Source organism: Arthrobotrys flagrans, assembly GCF_004000055.1.
Source record: "Arthrobotrys flagrans strain CBS H-5679 chromosome Unknown unitig_8, whole genome shotgun sequence".
Classification (NCBI taxonomy): Eukaryota; Fungi; Ascomycota; class Orbiliomycetes; order Orbiliales; family Orbiliaceae; genus Arthrobotrys; species Arthrobotrys flagrans.
Window position 1 is genome coordinate 3,739,241 of NW_027137553.1, and position 22,253 is coordinate 3,761,493.

At 46.9% G+C, this 22,253-nt stretch overlaps 9 protein-coding genes across 9 annotated transcripts; 3 read left to right on the forward strand and 6 right to left on the reverse strand.

Annotated features, from left to right (window-relative positions):
* Positions 1 to 22: 22 nt before the first annotated feature.
* On the reverse strand, positions 23 to 1,760 carry DFL_007575 (uncharacterized protein; the record flags this gene model as incomplete). Its single annotated transcript, XM_067637177.1, has 3 exons — positions 23 to 581; positions 639 to 1,341; positions 1,409 to 1,760. 3 exons carry the CDS (start codon positions 1,758 to 1,760, stop codon positions 23 to 25), a joined length of 1,614 nt encoding a protein of 537 aa, XP_067488720.1.
* A 1,692-nt stretch (positions 1,761 to 3,452) lies between these two features.
* Positions 3,453 to 5,166, forward strand: DFL_007576 (uncharacterized protein; the record flags this gene model as incomplete). The annotated part of the gene is made up of 2 exons (XM_067637178.1): positions 3,453 to 3,594; positions 3,665 to 5,166. 2 exons carry the CDS (start codon positions 3,453 to 3,455, stop codon positions 5,164 to 5,166), a joined length of 1,644 nt encoding a protein of 547 aa, XP_067488721.1.
* Positions 5,167 to 5,564: 398 nt separating this feature from the next.
* On the reverse strand, positions 5,565 to 5,951 carry DFL_007577 (uncharacterized protein; the record flags this gene model as incomplete). The annotated part of the gene is made up of 1 exon (XM_067637179.1): positions 5,565 to 5,951. The coding sequence occupies one exon, from the start codon at positions 5,949 to 5,951 to the stop codon at positions 5,565 to 5,567; it is 387 nt and encodes a 128-aa protein (XP_067488722.1).
* A 1,909-nt stretch (positions 5,952 to 7,860) lies between these two features.
* Positions 7,861 to 9,050, forward strand: DFL_007578 (uncharacterized protein; the record flags this gene model as incomplete). Its single annotated transcript, XM_067637180.1, has 2 exons — positions 7,861 to 7,952; positions 8,024 to 9,050. The coding sequence occupies 2 exons, from the start codon at positions 7,861 to 7,863 to the stop codon at positions 9,048 to 9,050; spliced, it is 1,119 nt and encodes a 372-aa protein (XP_067488723.1).
* Positions 9,051 to 10,188: 1,138 nt separating this feature from the next.
* Positions 10,189 to 10,903, forward strand: DFL_007579 (uncharacterized protein; the record flags this gene model as incomplete). The annotated part of the gene is made up of 2 exons (XM_067637181.1): positions 10,189 to 10,229; positions 10,345 to 10,903. The coding sequence occupies 2 exons, from the start codon at positions 10,189 to 10,191 to the stop codon at positions 10,901 to 10,903; spliced, it is 600 nt and encodes a 199-aa protein (XP_067488724.1).
* Positions 10,904 to 11,916: 1,013 nt separating this feature from the next.
* Positions 11,917 to 12,700, reverse strand: DFL_007580 (uncharacterized protein; the record flags this gene model as incomplete). Its single annotated transcript, XM_067637183.1, has 2 exons — positions 11,917 to 12,373; positions 12,426 to 12,700. 2 exons carry the CDS (start codon positions 12,698 to 12,700, stop codon positions 11,917 to 11,919), a joined length of 732 nt encoding a protein of 243 aa, XP_067488725.1.
* A 1,585-nt stretch (positions 12,701 to 14,285) lies between these two features.
* Positions 14,286 to 16,453, reverse strand: DFL_007581 (uncharacterized protein; the record flags this gene model as incomplete). Its single annotated transcript, XM_067637184.1, has 2 exons — positions 14,286 to 16,072; positions 16,150 to 16,453. 2 exons carry the CDS (start codon positions 16,451 to 16,453, stop codon positions 14,286 to 14,288), a joined length of 2,091 nt encoding a protein of 696 aa, XP_067488726.1.
* A 1,996-nt stretch (positions 16,454 to 18,449) lies between these two features.
* Positions 18,450 to 19,601, reverse strand: DFL_007582 (uncharacterized protein; the record flags this gene model as incomplete). The annotated part of the gene is made up of 2 exons (XM_067637185.1): positions 18,450 to 18,842; positions 18,906 to 19,601. 2 exons carry the CDS (start codon positions 19,599 to 19,601, stop codon positions 18,450 to 18,452), a joined length of 1,089 nt encoding a protein of 362 aa, XP_067488727.1.
* Positions 19,602 to 20,375: 774 nt separating this feature from the next.
* Positions 20,376 to 22,251, reverse strand: DFL_007583 (uncharacterized protein; the record flags this gene model as incomplete). The annotated part of the gene is made up of 4 exons (XM_067637186.1): positions 20,376 to 20,944; positions 21,001 to 21,626; positions 21,689 to 21,935; positions 22,206 to 22,251. The coding sequence occupies 4 exons, from the start codon at positions 22,249 to 22,251 to the stop codon at positions 20,376 to 20,378; spliced, it is 1,488 nt and encodes a 495-aa protein (XP_067488728.1).
* Positions 22,252 to 22,253: the final 2 nt, after the last annotated feature.

The following is a 22,253-nucleotide window of genomic DNA, read 5'->3' on the forward strand; positions in this document are numbered from 1 at the left end:
TCACGCGCATGCGGACAGCGAATTAAACGGTCCTACACTCCCAGCTCGAGGCAAGGTTTGGATCACCCACGCCCTTATATGTCGTCTTCAACGGATGCTTACAATGCGCTTTCGCCCCTGTAACGACACCATCCACCAACTTTCGCCCCATCAGCGTATCAGGTGCAATTCCCTGCTCCACCCACTTCACCACCGTCATTAGCACACTATCCGACGGATCGACGTCCAAAGCCCCCGCGGGACCGTACTGAACCGACCCGCCTACGAACCAAGCACCATCACCAGAATAACAATGATCCATCCCAGAAATCGGAAAGAATCTATAAAACTCATCGAGTTGGGAAGAAGGCAGTCCCATATCTCTTGACACGCTTTCGTAATATCTATAACTGTTTTCGGAAGAGATTAGACAGTCTGAAAGGCCGTGGTACATTAGGATACGGGTGTTGTTGTTCTTGGCGTCGGTGAGGTCTGTTTTGGCGGTTTCGACGCCGAAGAGGTCTTGTTGCATGTCGTAGTCGACGGTGTCCCAGGTGAAGTTGTTTTGGATGGTCCAGGTTGGGTCGTTATAAAGCGCGTATCTGATCATGTCAGTCCCGTATCATAAATATTGCTGCCAGGAGACGAGGAAAACTTACTTGTACCACCCCTCGCTAATATAACTCGGCACACCCCCATACATCACCGGATACCCAATGAACTCCTTCGTAAGCGGACTCAACCTCGGACTGATCAACTTTCCATTATTCCCATAAACCGGTGAATACACCGTTCTAACCGTCAAAACCTGCTCAGCAGTAAGACACTGATCGGAAGCCCACGTCTGACCGGGACCACATAATAATGCCTCAGGTCTAGGCTGACACTTCAAAGGATCCTCGACAACATTATCCAAAACCCCATCAATCCCATCACACTGATCGATCACCATCTGATGAACCGCATTCCATTGGTCTTGTGTCAAATGCGTAGCCGATCCGGGCGCACCAGTAGTTTTAAAAACATGAGCACTGGCAGCCAAGATGCTCTGGAAATATACTGCGGGAGCAGCAGATACGATGCCATCGTACTCTTCAGGAAATTCTTGGGCTGCCTTTAACCCCTGACGCCCACCCGACGAACATCCCATGTAGTAGGATTTATTGATCGATGATGGGTAGAAATGGTTAACGACGCTCTTACCGATTTTACCGGCGGTGTAGAGGGCTCTCCAGGCGTAGTCTTTGACTGCCTGAGGACGGTCGAGGAATGGGAGCCCTACATCGCCGGCATGACCGTTATCGTGGCCGGCGACCGCGAAGCCGAGGGAGGTTCCGTAGGTCATGTCGTTGTATTGGATACCTAATAGAATCAGCATTAGCGGTCCTTCCTACGTCAGTGTCAGATCTATGTATTAAAGTCAACATACATCCACCTAACCCTCCGTTCCCCGTCATAAGAAACCTCTTCCCCTTCGAATGCCAAGTCGTAGGCATGAACACCTCAACAATGACGCTAGATGTACCACTGGTAGTGACGTTGAGTCTAAGACGGCACATATCCGCTAAGGATATCGAGAACTTTAGACAAGAGGTTGTAGCGGATTCAGGGAAGGTCATGTTCGTCCCCTGCGGGACATATTCCGCGAGGAGGATATCAGTATCGGCGGCATTGAAGCTTTCGGTGAGCTTTGAACAACGCCGTTCGAATGTGGGATTCTTTTTTGCAAGCGCGGATGAGAAGAGGAGGGACAAGGTGCTTAACAAAACGGCGGGCTTCATTTTGATTAAGATTTCTTCATGTACAGTGAGCGGTAGAGAGGGTGAGGGTTTACACCGTAGATCTCTTCAAAAATTTTTTTAAGAAATCCGTTCGAAGGCTCACTTATATACACTCGCAGCCGTTGAGAATACATGCGCGCCGCAGATCATGAGCGGAAGGTGCAGATACTATAGAGCCCGAGGGACGTATGTGAAGGAAGCTAATCATGTTAGAGCGGAAATCAAAAGCCGACTCCCTGCCAATGAATTCAATCACGGCCGCAGGATACGGAAAAGTGAAGGGTCCACGATTCCCTACTGGTGATATATTGAGGACCTCAGACCTCCTTCCGAAGTGAACTGGAGAACAAGCGAAACTGCAAGTGTGGAAACAAATGTGAGAAAAAAAATATTAATAATAGAATAAGTTATAGGCCTATAGTACCGGGGTAGCTCGTGTACTATAGCTTCCGGCCAACGCTAATACTATACGCACACAGTTAGTTTAGTTTGAATAGGAATTTGCGAATGCCAAAATCCAGGATTTCGTTTGAATGATCAGGCTATGGGTTCTCAGGTTCTCGGATTGCCTGGATAGGTCTTGCAATCGTTAGCCTTTTGATTAAACATCTTTACCCTGACTAGGTACGGCATAAGAGAGTTCCCGCCGGAATTCGCTACGGAAGCTCCCTTCAGCCTTTACCTAGTTTTTAGCAAGCGTGGATACATTGGGTATGTGAATACACGACTTCGTCTCGAGATCGGGATCTGTCAATTTTGCTAAGTAAACTTTAATCTTCAGGTTCCACTGCACCACCGCGGCTGTTGAAAGCCAGCCATTCGGATACAAGCGTACTCGCCGTAGAACAGCGGGATGGGACTTCTCGTGACTTCGACAAATCCACATTATGCATGTGAGGCAGCAGAGAGCCTTGTTTTTGGATCACAAGCGGGGTTAGCGATGAGGAGTGATCGGATTCTAGCCTGGAGTGTCAATCATTCCCAATTTCTAACAGAGAACCCCCCTTGTTGCACGTTGGTTTGTAACTGGCTTCGACACTTGTGAGAAATATTCGCACAATGCTTTCGCCGAACATTCCCAATAATCATGTCGAAAATTTCGTCCTCTGAGATATTTTCAGGGTGCTGGATCATCGATCATACCTTAGCTATAAGTTTCATTCAGACATTCTGATTTGAGTTGGTACCAAACAAATTGGAAGGCGGGAAGTGAAGCGTGGAGTTCAGACCTTGCGTTGTCTTGTAGATCTTGCTTGAGCCAAAGTGCTTTAGGTCGTACGAGACCATGACCATGCCAATTAAACCTTCTGGTCTGGTGTTCAAACCTCAGAACATTTGATATCGGATTCGTTTGGCGTGGAATACGCGCGCTCCGATTGCGACCTCGTGTGTTATACTATACAGTGCCTCTGGAGTAGAAATAAAAAGAACTTGCAGCTTTAAAGGCGCAAACTGAATAAAAGGCTGCTGGCTCAGCCGTGTGACGAATCGCTCGATTAAACAATCCGCCGTGGTCCAAAAGAAGTGAATTATTCCGGTTGTAGGCTCACAAGATGATGACGACCAGCGCAAACGAAGCCCCGGTGCCTTCAGACCCTGAATCCTGACAGCTCCCTATAAAAGGTAGGATCGGTCCGAGCAAACACATCTATCGACACATTGTCCGAGCCCCTCGCTCCTGCAAGTCCAAAAATGGAAAAATTACAATCCCTCACCCTAACAGACACTCCCCCCACAATCTCCTCCCTCCCTGTCGAAATCCTACGGAGTATAATCGACCAGGTCATCCTCTTCACGGGCTTCTACGCTGCCCTCGAGCTCCGTCTCGTCAATAGTAAGCCCCCTGTCTATATTCACTACAACGCAAAAATTACCACAAATTTACTGAATTTATAACATTCTAGAATTGTTCGATATCATAGCACTGGATTCAGTCCTAGACACCGACCGAGATTCCCATTCAGACACTGGGTATCTAGATATTACTGCGGACCTAGCATACACTGCTCTTCACCGTCGAGTAATCGATACGGCCACCCGGTCACCTTTACTGGTATCAAAAATTCGGAGTTTAACTACCAAAATCCATGATTACGAGCCTTCCCTTCCTATCGATAGGATACGGGAAACACTCTGTTGGACAGCAATACTCGAATGTGGTGGTGTAGCTATATTTAACTGGCGAAGGGGGGGGTCATACGCCAGTATCAACAATAAACATGAAAAGATCAAAAAGGAATTGCAAAAGACTAACGATGAACATAATGATCGGTTGGATTGGTATCTATGTTTGATTTACGCCTACAGCCACGACTTCGAGAACTTGAAAAGAATATACGAAAGGGCCGAGGAAAAGGAAAAGCCCGTAAATCTCGACCATGAAAGCGTGGCATTCGGTACAATCCCCATCGTTGCAGCAAGATACGGTACCGAAGAAATGGCAATATGGACATACGACCACAGTACAGTCTGTAAACCCAAAGGCTCAGTTCGCCAAGAATTCATCCGCTACACCGCATTATTCGGCCGAATCGGGATCATGAAACATTTAGTCGAAGAAAGAGGTGATAGAGAAGAAAAATACCTTGCATTCACAGATACTCCAAGATGGGCTACTAGTTTTGGACAAGTCAATCTGTTAAAATGGTTGGTGAAGGATGGATGGATGGTGTTTGAGGATGTTTCGAAGGAAGCGAAGTACATCTTTCTTGCTGCTTGCACACATGGGAATACTGAAGTTGCGAGGTGGATTGTTGAAGAAGAGGGGTTTGAGCCGGAGCCGGGAGAGAAGACGAAGTCGTTGAGACATGGGAGACCACTGTGTTTGGCGACACAAAGTGGGAATGTGGAGCTGGTTTCTTGGTTATTGGATATTGAAAGCATAGGAGGGAATGATGAGATGTTATTGTCTTTCAAGTGGGCTATGAGATATGCGGGATTGGATATGGTCGAGTTGTATTTCGAGAAGGGGCTTCCGATTGATATCAACAAGGACGACTGGGTAGGTGGTAAAGTTGTCAAAGCAGCTATCGATGCTGGAAAGAAAGGGAGGGCAGAACATCTCAGATGGGTTATGGAGAATGGAGTAGTATTCAAGGGAGGAGATGAACATGTTGTAGTATACAAAACAGCTCGGGGAGGGAGTGTCAAGTGTTTAAAGGTACTAAGGGACTTACTAGATGGGTATGAAGCTATCGCGAAAGAAGAAATACAGAACGCTTGGGATGTTAGAGACAGGCGAGCTGTTGAGACACTGTTGAAGGATGGGATCGAACAGCCAAATGACTTCAGCGAGAATACTTTAAATAGATGGACGTATGAGATGAGGGTCGTGTCGACGTTCAACTGGTCACGGAAGAAGTGGGGGTATTGGCCATATCTGTGGAACTATTCCACTCATTTTTGATATTTAGAATCTGCACCTAGAAAGAAGTTAGACCTACAGATGTTAGTCTCTACATGCATCTTGGCAGTTGTAATAATCACAATCTAAATCAGTAGCGTGAAAGTCTAGTAAGCTGGGAAGGCATGCGCAGTACTCAATAATGAAAAAAGCACAGGTTTCCATTGTTGCGTAAAAAAAAAGAGAAAAAAACCAAAGAAAAAAATGGGAGGAGGAAGAGGAGGCGAAGTAGTAGGTGGAGGAGGAGGAAGAGTAGGAAGATGAGGAAACACGAAAAACAATCGTATTGTTCTTAATGGTTTTGTGCGTATATATATGGAAAATAATAATAATAATAAAAGAGAGAGAGGGCTGGTCGCTGTCGTTGTCGCTGCCACTGAAGGCGTGGCCAATCCGGATGGTCACCAGTCGGACCGCACCACCACCACCATCATCATCTCTCTCCTCATAATCATCACTGCCATCACGGCCACCATTACGACGACGGTGGGAGTGATGATGGTGACAATGAGAGCGATGGTGATGATGGTGTGACGGCTCATGTTGTCCGAGTCGCCGTCTTCTTCTTCGTTTTCGTCTTTAGCACTTTCGCCGGTGTATAGGGCCAGCTGGTTAGGGAAGAGTGATGGCTGAGAGAGGATGATGGATGATTGGGAGATGATGGGAGATGGTTTTGGGAGGAAGGAGGAGAGTGGAGGAAGATTGAGTTTCTTCAGCAAGAGCAAGTTGGCTCGCTCGACTACGAGCAGAGCCACGGGCTGACGAATTATGAATATTGTTATTATCATTGATTCTGCCCCTGTTGCGGACAATGGTAGTGAAAGGCCGTGCCAATATAAACGTGAAAGAGTGATAGAGATCAATGCTGTATCTCGTCATATAGACTGGAGACGTTGGATTTTGTACATCGATGTGTTGGGTAACACAGGGTTACCAAGTGCGCCGGATCCCTGCTCGTATGGGGGCAACGATAGCCTCGAATCCAGATACTCGATATACTCGGGGTAGAGGAGTAATCTATAATGGCTAATTTCCTAAGGGCGACGACGAATACCTGCATATGTAAAACAAAACTCCTTCTAATGAAATTGTAATTGCTAAACTTCGTAATTGAAGTCTATACGAACCATAGTAATAAATATCTCCAATCGGTCTATCGACAGCCTCCAAATTTTACAATATTAAATCAGAGATCTCGAGGAATTGAAAAGTGGTTACTTGGAGAGTCTGCAATGATAGTCAACTATATTCTGCTTCTTATACCAAATTCTCATAATTCTGATATTTAGAAGCTTCTATTACAATTTGTGGCACAGCATTTTGCGGCTCCAACTGTCAACTAATTCGGAAATCTAGCTATATCGGGGAGCTAGTACATATTCAACAAACTAATTGTCTATCTAGGCGATTGATACCTGCTCCCGGCGGCCAACAACCCACAAATTTCGTTTTGATGTTAATGTTTAAACACTCAGTAACCGACATCCATAGTACTCCAACGACAACGTGATTGCCATGCTTAAACGTCCAGACCCGGAGTACGTTCGAAGTATGAGTTTGCTTTTATCGCGACCCCATGTTTGGCCCAAGGATACCGATTTAATGGTAATTTTAGACCATACGCCCTCGGAATATACATGACCCCAGCCCGACCATCTAGAAACTGCGTTGTTTACGTTGCATTATAACATGCCGGCTTCGTGACAGGCAAAATCGGACACTCGAGCAGCTAGCAGTGATAGTACGATGCATTTGTATAAATTTCTTGCTAGGATCTGGGCCAGGGAGTTTGGGATCGGTTAGATGGAGAATTATGAAGCTACTTGCAGCAATTGAATACTAGCGGGTTCAGTAACAATCGATTTCTATCCACCGCTCACGGAGCTCGAGAAAGCCATCCGAGTTTCGAGCCGAAGATATTCCAAACGATATTTCCACTTCTCCCGATGGTGTAACGTAAGTTCGATCGCCGTTCAAAAGACTGCCCGCGATATTAATATTGCGTTGAATGAGACCCCATCTGCGGGGATCCCATCTGCATATGCGATGCGGCCGCGCCCAACCTCACGCCTCAGCGTAGTACCATCTTCCCCCAACCAATTTGCACCAAGAACACTGAAAATACTTTCAAACCATCACATCTCAATTCCGGCTTCAACACTACCCCCATTTTCGCGCTAGATTTGCCCCTTCCTAACGGATAACCCGGGTTGCAATTGTTGGATACCGGTGGGCCATGACGGGGCTATAAATACCTGACGTCACAGATGTGTTGACCATGTGGTCGTCGCTATCGAAGGTTCCCGAAGCTTCCACCATCATCGACATTCCTGTGAGCGCGCTATACTAGCCTAACCGCCCTTCAGCCCTTCGCGCTTTTAATGACCACTCGTTCTCCTCCTTTTACTTTCTCTTCATCTAACTTACTTCCCTTATCCTCACCATCACCAACATCATCAACCTCACTACCAGGTTCATCCATCTGAGCAGGTGCAGGCACATGCGAGCAGACAGACCTACAAGTACCTCAAGTACTTGATCATATTTGAATCGACTAACTTAAAACAAGCCAGCTCGGGTTTTCTTCACATCGTCATCCTTTACAGCTAGCTAGTGCTGTTCACCTCCATTCAAGAGTCACACCAAGAGTCACACAAGACCAACCTCCATTAATTTCTCCACAAGCCTACACCCACAATGGGTAAAGACTACTACAGCATCCTAGGGGTTCCCAGGAGTGCGACTGAAGACGATATCAAAAAAGCCTACAAGAAACTTGCTCTGAAATGGTAAGCTCCCGTTATCCCCTCCCAGTCTGTTTGATACATACAGCCAATTGCTAACATTATTCCTTTCTTAGGCATCCGGACAGAAATCGCGATCACAAGGAAGCCTCCGAAAAGAAGTTTAAAGAAATCGGTGAAGCCTACGAAGTCCTCTCCGACCCTCAGAAACGTACGATCTTCGACCAGGTCGGCGAGGAAGGGCTAAAAGGCGGTATGCCACCACCACCTCCAGGCGGCGGTATGCCCGGTGGCATGCCAGGTGGAATGCCCGGCATGGGTGGATTTGGTGGCATGCCAGGTGGGATGCCAACTGGGACGCCATTCGAATCTTTCAGTTTTTCCACAGGTCCCGGTGGAGCGCACAGTAGCAGAGCAAATTTCGCGTTCAACCCTTCATCGGCCGAAGACATCTTCACCAAGTTCTTCGGAGGCGGCAGTCCATTCGGTGGTGCCCGCGGCGGTTTCGATCCCGATATGCGTATGGGCGGCATGGACGATGACGGGCTTGGCGGAATGGGCGGTATGCCTGGCGGCTTTGGCGGAATCCCTCGAAGTCACACAATGCCCACACATGCTTCGGCGGCTCCTACGGTTTATACACACAATCTCACCTGCACGCTCGAGGATCTATACAAAGGAACAACGAAGAAACTCAAATTCACACAACCGAACGGTGCGGAGCCACTGATACTCCAGAATGTTATAAAACCGGGGTATAAAGCTGGAACCAAACTTAAGCACAACAACGCCCTTTTATCTAGTGACGGAACTAAGCAGACCGTTGAAGTTGTAATCCAGGAGGCGAAGCACCCGAGGTTTACAAGGGACGGAGACAATCTCAAGATTGACCTCGATGTTTCGTTGGACGAGGCTTTAGGCGGTCTCAACCGGACAATTGACCATCTGGATGGAAGAAAAATCTCTGTCAAATTAAACAAGGGCATCCAGCCCGGACAGGTAGTCATCAAAAAAGGTGAAGGAATGCCCAATAGCAAGACAGGCATGAAGGGCGACATGTTTGTTACATTGAAGGTCAAAATCCCGCCGTTGACAGAAAACCAAACCAAGAAGATACAGGATATCCTGAGAGGTGGTGCCTAATTGGTCTTCCAAGGGTACAACCTCACAGCTTGCTCCGAACTAAAGCCCTCATTCTCACTCCGTTTGTCACGAGTTTTTTTTTTTAATTCTTGTGAATATTTTGTTTCTCTTTACTGCTACAACACTACGCATTTTGGCATACGCTGGCGTACCTCTTCTTCTGTTCCGTTACTCCTGTGTGTTCTTCCCTTCTTCTTTGACACTCTTATGACGTACCCTTACCGACTTTGGATTAACGGCGTTCATGGCCCTGGCGTTAACCTTGTTTTTTTTTTTTTTTTTTGTTTTCGCATTGCCAACCGATCTTGGCTCGATCGCAAAGTATATAGAAACATAATGCTATTTTCCAGTAGAACATACGAGACATCTCTAAAATCTACTACTTTTTCAAAAAAATTCTTTTCTTTAAACTCCATTAATAAACAAAAATATGTGAAAGAAATTACCAGTCCGATCGTAAACTCAGGATAAACAATCCCGTTTAAGAAAACCACTTCTCCAGTACGCCAAACCCCACCTGTCAAGAACTGGTATGCATTAACGACGACCAAGCGAATTCCCCGGCTCGAGACGATAAGAATTAGACGCCAAGGTAAGCTTCGTCTGCCCATGTATTACTGCTAACAGACGACTGTAGACGGGGAAAAAGAAATGAAATTAGACGATCACACCTCGACTTCCAAAGGGCCAAGGGACACCTGTAGCTATTAGGCTAACGGGTATCATGTTTTGAGCTAGGAACAGCCAGAGTCGGATAGTGCTACTTCACCGGGCTACCTGAGATACTACAGAGTTGGAGGTTATGTTTATATCTACCACAGTATACAACGCAAATTGGGGTTGTTCGAAGCCAGGGATACCGCATCGCGTAGCCTAATTTAAATCTATCGCGCATATGCGAATTGTCAGAATCCCCGTGTTTGGAGAAGGTTTATGATGGAGGGGATAGTTTTATAAAGAGCCGTCTTTGTCTCCGGGCTATGCATCCACGTTTACGCCCCAAGCCTGTTCTTTTTTTTTAGCTTGGAATACTCGGTGTAGGTTTTTTGACCGGTCCTTTCGTTATTTTGCTTGACAGCGATATCACGTTCATTTATATACGCTCCTTTATCGGTCTTTGGCAGAATATATAGACGAAATGCATTTTTCAGTTCTTTCTCTCGCTCTTTTGGCGGCTAGGTATGTTCTTAATTCCGGTCCTAGTATCAAACCACCATCGAGATATCTCGAGATAAAAGCCAGTTTTATATCACCAGCGTCAATCGACTAACCCCCCTCTCTCTGATATCTCCAGTGCCATCCCATCCGCCGTCGCCCAAACCACAATTTACAAAACCGTAACAACCACCAAAACCCTAACCGTCAAATCCACAAGCTGGACCTGGAGCCGAACCACCACAATAATCTACAATCCCACCACGGTCACAAAACACGAAACCTACACCAAAATCGCCGTCCGCACTCGAATCGTAAAACCCTCTCCCGTCACCATCACAAAAACGGTCACAAAATGTCCCCCTTCCACCAAAGATGATGATGGCGACAAGGAAGAAGAGGGAGGGGAGGAAGAGGAGGAAGATAATTTTAAGACTTGTCCGCCTGCGGCGGTTGTTACTGCTACTCCTAGTTGTAAGGGTGGTACTCCTTGTCCGACGAAGTCATTGTGTCAGCAGGATCAGCCGACTGTTACGTATAGATGTAATTGTGGCGGGGCACCGAAGAGGACTGTTACGGCTACGCCGAGGTGTGCGGAGGATTGCTGTGGTGGATATGTACCGACTTTGTATACCTTTGTGCCTTTGCCGTTTGAGAAGTGTGCTCAACCTGGTGGAGTATCCGAGGTTACTATTTAAGCGTATAAATACGCTATAGAAGCTATACAGTAAGGTTAAGTGCCTTAAAGGATGCTTGCATTTGTTCGTGTAGATAGGACTACGGAAACGAAAGTTTTAGATACATGTAAGGACATTTGCTGAATATGATATGTCCAAGTACGGCTCTCAAGCTCAAAAACTATAAAACAAAATTAGACAATATATTTCAAGATGTAGGCAAACATTAAACACGAATTCAAACGCTGGGGCAACTTGGGCCGGTATCCTGACAGTAGACGGAAGCATGCAACACAGTCTCCATGAAAAATACAACGACGGTGAATACCCACTATTTCGAACTTCGATTCGATCCCTACTGGCTGAATGCTTAAGTAGGTAAAGGATCGATCGTGGCACTCAGCTGCAGATCTCCAAAGACACAGTGACGGGATTGAAAATGTAGGATGAAGAAATGCACTTAATAGAATAACGCATATGCCGCTATCGTAAACTTATAAAATGTTGATAACCTTAACTTACACAACCTGCACTTGTGGAAAGCTTTTTGTTCGAAATCCCTGAAGCATGAGGCGGAACTATATCGAACCCAAGGATACGTACCTGCCCCTGACTCAAATTTACCATGTCCTCGAAAGGACCCAGCAGACGATCTTTCCCCAATCAAATCTAGATGGATCGCAATCTCAAGAAACAAAATGTCACAAACAAAAATAGGCTAAATCCCCGAAAGATGACCAAACTTAAATTTGATTGATAATTGATTGATGATGACATCACACCCGTTGAGTGTGTATTAGGTTTTACGAATATAAGCGGCACTGCCTAAGACTGCCCACCGACCTTGGGGATCTTGTCCCTGAATCGGATAGCTCGTCACAAAAAGTAAGGTCCTAACTTCTAACCCTCTGCCTGCCCGCGCCTTCATGAAAAAACTTAATTCCACCCGACGCTAACGAACACGAACTCATCAAAGCGACAAAGCGCAATCCCAATTAACCCTAACGAAAACTCCAAACCGTTAAGAATTCCATCTATTGAACCCAAACGCGAGTATACACCTTCGCCGTCTCCGTCTTGAGAACCGTATCGGTAACCGAAGTTTCCACCGTAGCAGCAGACTGTGTGATAGTCGAAGTAACAGTGCTAATAACAAAAACGGTGGTATCAACACTAACGGGAGATGTAGCGGTGACTGAAACAGTTGCGGTGGGTATATCCGCTGGTTTCGCGGTAACGGTTATAAGGATGCAAGAGCAGGCAGAGGAAAGTCTGCTAGGGTTGGCGGCGAATGCGTCCAAGAGGTTGGACTTGGTGGTGGCTCTTTTTTCGATCTTATCCTTGCGGACTTTGGCCTTTAATTGGACTATTGTTTGAGTCGCGGTAACGGTTGTAGTTGAAGTTACGGTGAATGATTTTGTGTTCGTGGTTGCCGCGAGGGTGAGGGTAGTGTAGACGGTTTTGGTAGAGACGAGGGATTTAGTCCAAGCGCTAAGACAATTATTAGTTTTATTTCTTTTTTAACATTAGAACTAAGACATACATAGTAGGGCGTTCAGTAGCAACGGTTACAGTCTTTGTCCCACCTGTAACAGGATCAGACGTAGTCGACCCATCACTCAACCAGTTTTTGCACAATGCCTGCCCGAGACTTCCTTGGGACCGCAAAAGGCGGAGAAGATTGTCCGCATTGCAGGTAGCACGTTTATTGAGCTCCAATGCATTATTGTTCTCGAAGTGAAGGTTGAAAGGAATAGCAGTGGCGATAGAAACCAAAGCTAGGAGAGAGAAGAGCAGCGAAATGGATTTTGTAAACATCTTGAATAGATGCGTTATTGAATCGAAAATAAAAATCCAAAGTATATAATGCGAAAGCAAGATAACGATATGAGAGAAGTGAGAATGCTTGCAAGGAACGTGTGAAGAGCCGATACAATGGGCTGTTCTTCTTGGGGTGCACCAGGCTGGGGGATACGACAAAAAGGGAACGAAGTTATCCTAGGAATGAATGAGGGCCCGCGAAGGTTGGTGAAGAAAAACCATTTCGGGGAAACTGTCTCTTTATAGTTTATCAATTGCCTCCATTGGCACCAAATTCACCATATTGCTATCATATAGCACAGTATTGCTAATACTTAGCTATGATCTTCACAAAAAATTCTTCAGGAGAAACTTCAGTCGACCTTGCGCACGGCCGGCCAGAATCCGCAAGTGGAGCTTGATAAAGAGTTTGGGCGTTGAAGGTTGAAACACGGCCATTGCAGTGGCTTGCCAAGCAGAAACGTTCAAGGATGGAGGGTTTGGGACGAAAGCGATTGGGTTCGCCTCTCTACCACGCGAGAACCCCTCTCTCCGGCAGCCGGTAAACCCCCCTAATTGACATTTTTCTGCACCTTGCCCTGGCCGAGCATGATTAGTTCCGAACTGCGAGAATCGGAGGATGGATATGCTGATCTTCTTATACATATCTGCAGGCTGAAGAACTTGACTTCGTAGGGTTCTAAATTCCCGCATATGCAGCTGTTAAGTTCGCAAGATCGGATCAAAGTTTTGTGAAAATCGATAAGAACTGAGCGTCGTCGCATCCTCCTTTGGATCCATCCCCGAAAAATAATATTCATTTCTTATTATATCACAGTTATCTTTTCCCACATTCAATGCAGGTGTATGAAGCCTGCATTTATTGACAACTTAACTCTTTCATGGGTACTTTGTACCTGGTGCTCCACATTTTGACATGGCTGCTTTGAAGGCAACGGAGCGCGAGCGTAAGAGCACAACGCCCCAGCACACGGTTAGCGGTTTATTGGGCAAGGTTTTAGCTAATGGTTTGGTTCCAGACTTCTCCACCGTATGGTTCGCTCGGTTGGCTTGGATTACACAAAGTTTTCCATCTCCGCCACGTTTGTGTCAGCTGCGGGGCGCTGCAATCCATAAGAGACGATTAGGAATTACCAAATACGTTTGAGATGATGCCGAGATCCGGTTCCAATCAACAAAGTTCTTGACGCACGGCTTTCGAATATCCCTTTAAATTTGTATTGAGAACTTGTATACGAGAAATTTAATTAATGTGAATATTGGGAGCCAATTTTTTGCTAAGTAAAGCGGATTTATAAACTAGACGATATAACTACTTAAGTACGTGACCGATAGCAGTCACTTTGTTCGTATTTCAGAGTTACGAGAGCTTACTCTATAGGTCTGGGGCTCATACACTGCCCTCGGTCAAGTTTCTTGAAAAGATTAAGATTGAAATCCCCAAAATTTATATATTACTAACTAGCACTCTGCTTATGCCGCATATAACAAGACTATATAGTCCAAAAAAAAACGCCCATTCATTACAATTCCATAACATTATAACCCGTTTAAATCATCATTGAAATTATGCACTAGAAGCCTAGTTGTAGTCATACTCCTTCCTTTGCGCTGCAGTAGGCGGAGGTGGTGGAATATATGGTTGTTCAGAAATAGGCATTTCCGCCGATCTGCTAATCGGATCGGCTTGAACCTCATGCGGCGGAGTCGGTACAACTTCTTGAACGCCAATATTTAAGTTCGCATTGTTTGAGGCTTCTCCGCTCTTGATTTCCTTTCCATCGAATGCCCCAAGTGGCGCGGGAATAGGTTGAGGTGCGTATACTATTGGTTGCTGCTGTTGAGGGTAATACGGTTGCTGTGGCTGTTGTTGATAGTATGGCTGCTGCTGTTGAGCAGCGTAGTTATAGTACTGCTGTTGTTCTGCCGGTGGGGCCATCGGAGGGACAGGCATACTTTCTGTGTCGGGAGGGCACGGCGAATTTTCCTTGTTCTTCCTTTTCCGGCCGAAGAGAGCAGCGCCAAAACCCGCAAAACCTGCGGCAATGGATGTACCAGCTGTCTGTGCCGTGGTTAAACCTCCTCCTGTGCCGACAGCAGTACCCGTGGCAGCCCCTCCTGCAAGGCCTGGGGCGAGGCCACCGGTTGCAGTTGGGACGCCCGCTGAGGCTACACCTGGTGCAAGCCCGCCAGCAGCCGAGGAACCGACCGCAGTGCTCCCAGCACCGCCTGCAGCGGTACCTGCGCCTGCAGTAGATGTTGCGAGCCCTTCAGAGCCGGGAACATAGCCAGGTGGAACACCTGGAGCGGTAGTTGCGGCAGCACCTGCTGCAGAGGTTGGATCGACTGGTGGAGCAAAGGCAGTGGACGCCGCAGTAGCACCCGCATCGGTAGGAGGAGGAACAGCCATTGAAGAAAGACCCTGTCCAGCCTGTGCGGCACCTTGAGCCGCCCCGTGAGCAGCTTGGCCAGTACCCTGTGCGACTGCATTCGCCGCCTTTTCTGCCACTCCGGGAACGTACCCGGCTTGTGCTGCAGCTTTACCTTCAATACCGGTAGGGACATATCCGGATACCGCGGCGGCAGCTTTGCCTTCAACGCCAGTTGGAACATACATTGCTCCTGATGCGCCGGCAGCGCCGGCTCCACCCCCTGCTCCACCACCACCACCAGCCGCAGAAGAGGTTCCGATACCGATAGCTGCCCCGGCTTTTGCCCCCCAAACGGTCTTAGTTACAGCCAGGAACCCAAGGCCACCCAAGGCTGCTACTCCGACAATAGTACCAATTACACCGCCTGCAACCTTGCCTCCAGATGTCTTCTTCATGGGACCCGCCTCGAATCTGCAGGCGCTATTACAGCCGTCCCCATCTTCTGTATTGCCATCGTCACATTCCTCGCCAGGATCTAACTTTCCATTACCGCATCCGATAGGGCTGGCTCCTCTGACCAAAATGTATGGAATCCCACTCGTGCCATCACTGAAATCCCTAGACCCTTCACCTGGGATACCTTGTGCAATTGCCAACGGGACGAAACTCTCGGCGCCCGACGAAGGGAAGGTAACGAAAGCCTCGTGGACAGAGCAAGACCAGTTACTGAGTACCTGATCCGTGATGCCGTCTAACACCTGATTCCGAGCGACAATGTGAACCTCATCGTAACAATTTTCTTCTTCTTCGGCATTGAGGTCGCCACGGACTTCGAACTTGCCAAAGATATCGAGGATCGGGACGGTTGTTTTGTTCCTGTTGCCATAATATTTCGATAGCGAGAAGTAAAGACCGGTACCCTTGCCAGTCGCAGCAAAGGCAATGCCGTTGGACATGAGGGACTGCGCATCACTGTAGTGATTCGAGGTATCCGTCCCTATTATTCTGGTCAGTTATACATATATCTGGGGAAACATTATTGTCCTGCGTTGTCGCAATATGTTTCCAACGTACCAATCAGAATAACATTTCCTTCAATCGCATTCCCCCAAGTCCGTCGATTTTCCATCAATCGTTCCAATCTATCGGGATCGGTAGAAATAGGGTCGCCGATAACAATAGCTTTGTATTTTTTGAAATCATTGGTGGTCATAGCCTGCCATTCTGTATTGCTGACAGTGTCGTAGGTCCAGTTATAGGAGAACAAGCCCCTGCGGTCAGCCGCGACAAGATCTTCATATCCTGTGAAACTGTAATGGAAAAGGAGATCCTCTGCGAACGCGACGGTGAAAAACGGGAGTAGAGATATGGCTTTCATTGTGGTCTATCTATTGCGCGTCTAATCGATATGGAGTATCGATATAGAACGAAGGCGGATAGGAGACTATCGATTACTGGGTTCCCAACAGCAGAGAAACGGCGATAGACAGACCAATCCACAAGGGTGTCGAGGGGAGAACATCGGGGTATAAGTATTTCCAACTGAAAACCCTCATCCTTTCCCCTCAGCCCTGCTATCTAACGTTAACACTTGCGACAATTGCGGCCAAAACATTGGGGCTCTTTGTTTCCTTTTTTCAGCCCCTGGAAGTATCGGCAAAAGATGTCAACTGTGTGCACCCGGAAACATTGTAAAGGCCGGCAAGCTGTAACGTGGTAGAAAAGGCAACCAACGGAATGGCACACCTTTTGGTTATTATTGGTCGCAGATTGGTGGCCTGGGGCGTGAATCGCTACCCCTGGGTCATTAATCGCCTCACATGGGTCGCACACGGGATTCTTCCCTGGCCTACATATATAGCTCCTGCTATGAGAATTCATGCATACGGCCGCTTGTTCGGAACCTTTGGTTATAACGGACATTTTCAAGAGTGTAAAACAAGAAAGAGATAATCTATCCAATATACTGCAGTATTTAATTCATTACAGAGCAGTTTTATCGGAACTTTCTGAGGCTTTAGTAAAGAAATGACGGGAAGCCTCTACTGATGTCAGCATTCGAAGTTAAATCTCGGGTTAACGAGCTGTATCGATCGATTATCAAGATTAATTTTTCGTTCAAGTGATTCGGTATACGACTAACCTAGGCTATGAAAACTACGGACAACCTATGGAAACTCTTTTTTATTCGATTTCTTAATTGTTGCTGCTTTTCGATGCATTGCCCGGGCGCTCGAAAACTCGAAGCCGCCGCCCCGTACTTCCCCACTATCATGCACTACTGACATGCGCCGTAGGTATGCAATAGAATCATATATGGTACAGATATGTACTCGAGTACTTCCATGCATGCATATTGTGATCAAATCATCGTCACAATATCCGGCCTCTACTAAAAATTTCCCCTCACGAGACTCTTATGAGTCGAACCTCACAGGCTCGCTGCGCTTCGGGTCGGACAACAGGAGGATTTGACAAATACTGGTTCCGCAGATTTCGCAGACATTAGCCCTGTAACACACGTAGTTGGGTGCCCTGAATTCGTGAAATCGTGTCGTTTCATATCCCAAGTAGACTCCTTGTCGACTAAAGTGAGCCAAGAACTTAATATTACTCATAGGGTTGGAGTTCCTTTGGGATTGGTACAATATTTCATGTATCTGAAGTTTTCATATAGATCGCTGAGGCGATAGAATCGAACCACGCCTTATCAAACCCTCCCTTTAAGGACAACAAATTCCTCGGCAAAAAAGGTGCATAAACAGCTGCATTTCCGCACCTCGGAACCTAACTCTCGTTCGCCAATGAGCTGAAAGAATTAAGCAATTTTTCCTAAGGTTGGGGGTGTGTCAACTGGCATGGTGGCGTACAGCGGCTGAGGACGACCCTTAGGATCCTGTATTGTGTGACCAAACGGCCATTAGAATGGTGTATAATTTACGGCGCGGAAAATTCCGTATACTTCACGCGAAGTATACCAGCATCCGTTAAATTTTCATCGCTGCTATTAATATTTTTGCGTCTTGTTCCTACATGAAACAATGGATCACGGGCCCTTATCGCTGCGAAGCAAGAGCTCTGGTATATATTTAATTTTAGCCAGATCTAAGATTTGAGATTAGAGGACTCTCGTTTCCTTCACATATGCATAGTTCTGATCCTTTGATTTTTATGGGTCCGCAGCGCCAGAGCTTTCTTGATAACTTGTTTTCTATACGGTCCAGCTGCTTCTTCGAAAATGTGATACTTAACTTGGGGTGAGTATTAATCGTTAGCTTTGACTAATATTCAATTCAGCCCTGCTATATATACATCAATCGATCATAGTTACGTATACACACTCCAGATATCGATTACCTCCAGCCGTTCTACATCTAAGTAAACCCCGTAACAGCCCTATCAACATACAACTCCTCCAAATATTTCTCCTCCTCCGCCGTCAACTCCTTCCCATTAGCTTCAAGAGCCTCGTCGATCCTCTCGACGCTACTGAAACCAATGATGGGTGACGAAATGCGCTTGTTAATCCACGCCAAAGCCACATGGCTCATCTTCCACCCTTTCTTCTCTGCGATTTCTTTCACTCTCTTGACAATTTCCTTGTCGTTTTCTTCCGATCCTATTCTAAGGAATGGTATGTGACTTAATTTCTTTTCTGAGGCGGAACGGTCGGTGGTGCCGAAGTCTTCTGGTTGGCGGGCGAGATGACCACGGGCGAGTGGTGCCCATGGGATTAGACCGACGCCGGTGTCGTTGCAGAAGCGGTTCTAAAACAAAAGAATCAGCACTTACCCTCGTGGGTAACGTCGCTTTTAAGAATTTATACTCACCATCTCCCGTTCCTCCTCTCTATACAACAAATTATATTGATTCTGCATACTCACAAACTTCGTCCACCCATTCTTCTCTGCCACGAACTGCATTCTCGCGAACTGCGTGGCCCACATACTACTAGCACCAATATACCTAACCTTCCCACTCTGTACCAAATCATGCAAAGCCTTCATAGTCTCCTCAATAGGAGTATTATAATCAAACCTATGGACCTGCAATAAGTCGATATAATCCGTCTCCAACCTCTTCAACGAATTCTCCACCTGATTAAATATGGCAGCACGAGATGATCCGCCTTGGTTTACAAAATCCTTCGACTTTCTCAACGCATCTTCAAATGCCCACGCTGGACCTTCGGGTGTATCCAACACGTGACCCCAGCATTTTGTTAGGATTACGATTTTATGTCGAGGGATTTCGTATTTTTTTATGGCTTTGGCGATCACGAGTTCGGAGCGCCCGTTGGAGTAGGTATTTGCTGTATCCCAGGTGTTGATACCTCTGTCATACGCTGCTTTGAGGAGTGGGAGGGCTTTATCTTCGTCTAGAACCCAGTTTTGCCATTGGGAGGAGCCGATGGACATGGCGCCTAGGATTGGGACCGAGACGCGGAGACCGGACGTTCCCAGGCGTTTGTAGGTAGCCTTGGTGGATTCGACAGAGGCCTTGAGGTATTCTGGCATTTGAGCCATTTTGAAGGATTTATCGGATTGAAGATAAGGTTTATGAGGTTCAAGTTGGAATGAGTTGCTGTGGTATTCTGGAAGCCTTGGGTGTGCTTGAAGAATGAAATGGAGAATGCTCGATTGAGGTCTTCGTCGACGGTCTTTATACTTCTCTATTCCCCTTCGAAGCTTCCTTCTCATGACATTGCGTATACAATTTTTCTACGGCTTTACATACATGCTTTCTCCCATATACCAGGGTAGTAGGCCACTCCATTGTGCGACTTCCTCATTCGAAATCCACGATATCCACATGTCACGTTGACAAGGTCCCAGTTTTAGCTAGCTGGACCACAAAGCGGCCGGCACCCGAACGCTTTAGCTTCGGATATGTCCTAAACTCCGTTGTTAACTCAGTTTTCGCAACTAAATGTGAAGTTTAAACCCCGCGCGAGCGTCCTGGCATGGATATGACGTTTTCCAGGTCCGGATCGGAATGCTTAACAATCAATTGATCAATGAAAAACGGGACCGAATTTCACAAGAAAAGGCTTACTACTCAGCATCTTCCGTGCGACGGTGTGGATGAAAACGGAATTAAAACGGGCCAGCTGGGTCTACTTGGTCGGGAGCGTTGCACAAGCATGATTCAATATATCCGCTCAAAGCTCTTCCCTCGGTACAACGAGAGATTCTCATAATATTTCAATATCGGTTATTCTCTCCAGCATTAATAAGAGATAATATATTAATATTATACATTATTATCAATGATCCATCCAAAGCCAATCATATTATTCCTCACCGCCCTTCATCCAATATCCACGGGTTAACCGTCAAATCATCTATCCACTCTCTAACCCACCCTTCAATCCTTTGCGCTACATCTCCAAGTAACTTTTCATACGCACCACCGCCTTCAGATGCTTCTTCTACTCTAGTTTCCTCTTTCCCCGGGCTACTACTGTTACTCTCAACTCCCAATTGTTCGGCCCCTGTCCCTACATCCGACGGTGTCTCCACCCCAGGCACCCCATTGATAAAGAATAACCCACAATGAGCCCCGACTTCATCTACATTCTCCATTTTGACTTTAACCCAACAGTCTTCTTGTTCTCGTGGGATGATGCAGAATGTTTTTTCTTTCTTTCGTAGTTCGGCGTATGATGACGAATTTTGAGTAGAGGAGCCTGATAACGGTGAAAGTCCATTTACTGTTGCTGTTGCCGAGTTCTTTTCTTCTGTAGACTGAGGTGGTGCATTCGATCCAGGACTATACACCGGTGGCGGCGTTACCTCTCCTTCCACGATCACCGGAGCAACTGGCTCCGGCGGCGGTGGAGCAACTTCATTCGTCGTCGTCGTCTCAACTTCTCCCGGCGTTCCCCTCGTTTGACTCTTCCCCCCCCCTTAACCCTTCCCGTACTCACGGTGAAATAATTCACAAACCGCACTCTAGGCACCCAAACTCCATGTTCCCTCCCGCTCTCCCCGAATAACAACCGTCTTCTATCTTCAATATCCCGTCTATCCAACGCCTTTATCTGCGAATACCTTCGCTTCATAACAACAAAATCCATCAATGCGCCCGAAAACTCCAGATGTCCGTTAACATACGCCATCGCAGCGCGACGAAGTCCACCCTGGTGTTTTCTCAAAAAGTCCACTCCGGACTGCCATACCGATTTTTTGGGTTTGATATTAGGTCGGAAGAATGTGGATGTGCCGTTACTGTCAGTTGTTCCTGTGCTATCGGTGAAAATACTGGCGGTGTCTTCGCTATCATAGCTAGTCTGTAGACTTCCGTAGAGGTTTTCGGGAATGAAAGGGTCTGGGAGAGGTTTTTCGGCTGGATTGAAAAGGGATGCTAGGCCGGATGTTATGACGCCGGGGTGGATGCCGATGAATGGGGTGTCGAAGGATATTGTACCCAGGATTCTATGGCGACCTGGTGGGAATGGTTGGAGGAGGACGGCGTCGGCGGCGAGTAAACCGCCCATTGAGTGGCCTAGGAGGATGATATCTGTTGTTTCGGATGTGAATTGAGATAACCTGGTAATTAAAATCAATTGGCTACAGTCTTTTCGACAAAAGGGTAGTATGCAAATATATACCATCCCGAGAAATTATCAACAGCGATAGAAATCTTATCCCTAGTCTTAAACTTCGGATACACCTTCGTATGAACTACATGGGTATCTTGAACTAATATTGTAAGTAGTTCATGGAAATGTGCTGGAAAACTTCGAAATGAGGTTTCATCGCCGACGAAACCGTGGATGAAGACGCAGAGGAGGGTGCGAAGACTAGATTTTCCGGATCGGATTGCTTCGACGGCGGACGGTGGGGGGAGGAGGGAAGCTGTAGATGAACTTCGTGGGTCATTCGGGGATTGGTAGGGGTGGAGGGAGGGGTTGGTGGTATTGGGCACGGAGGCGGATGAAGGGGGGAGGTGTGTCCAGCGACGACGGGGGACATTGTAGGTAGTGGTGGCCGGTGGCGGGCCGCGGGGTTGGAGATGGAGAACGGGATGAAGTGTTGGGCGACGTTGGCGTTCGGTTACACAGAAGACGAGCGACGATTGACCGGGTCAATGCAATGCAATTGCGACAAGATTAACAAAGAACATACTGATTTCTTGAATTCCTTGGGTAGTATCGCTCGTTATATACCCCATCG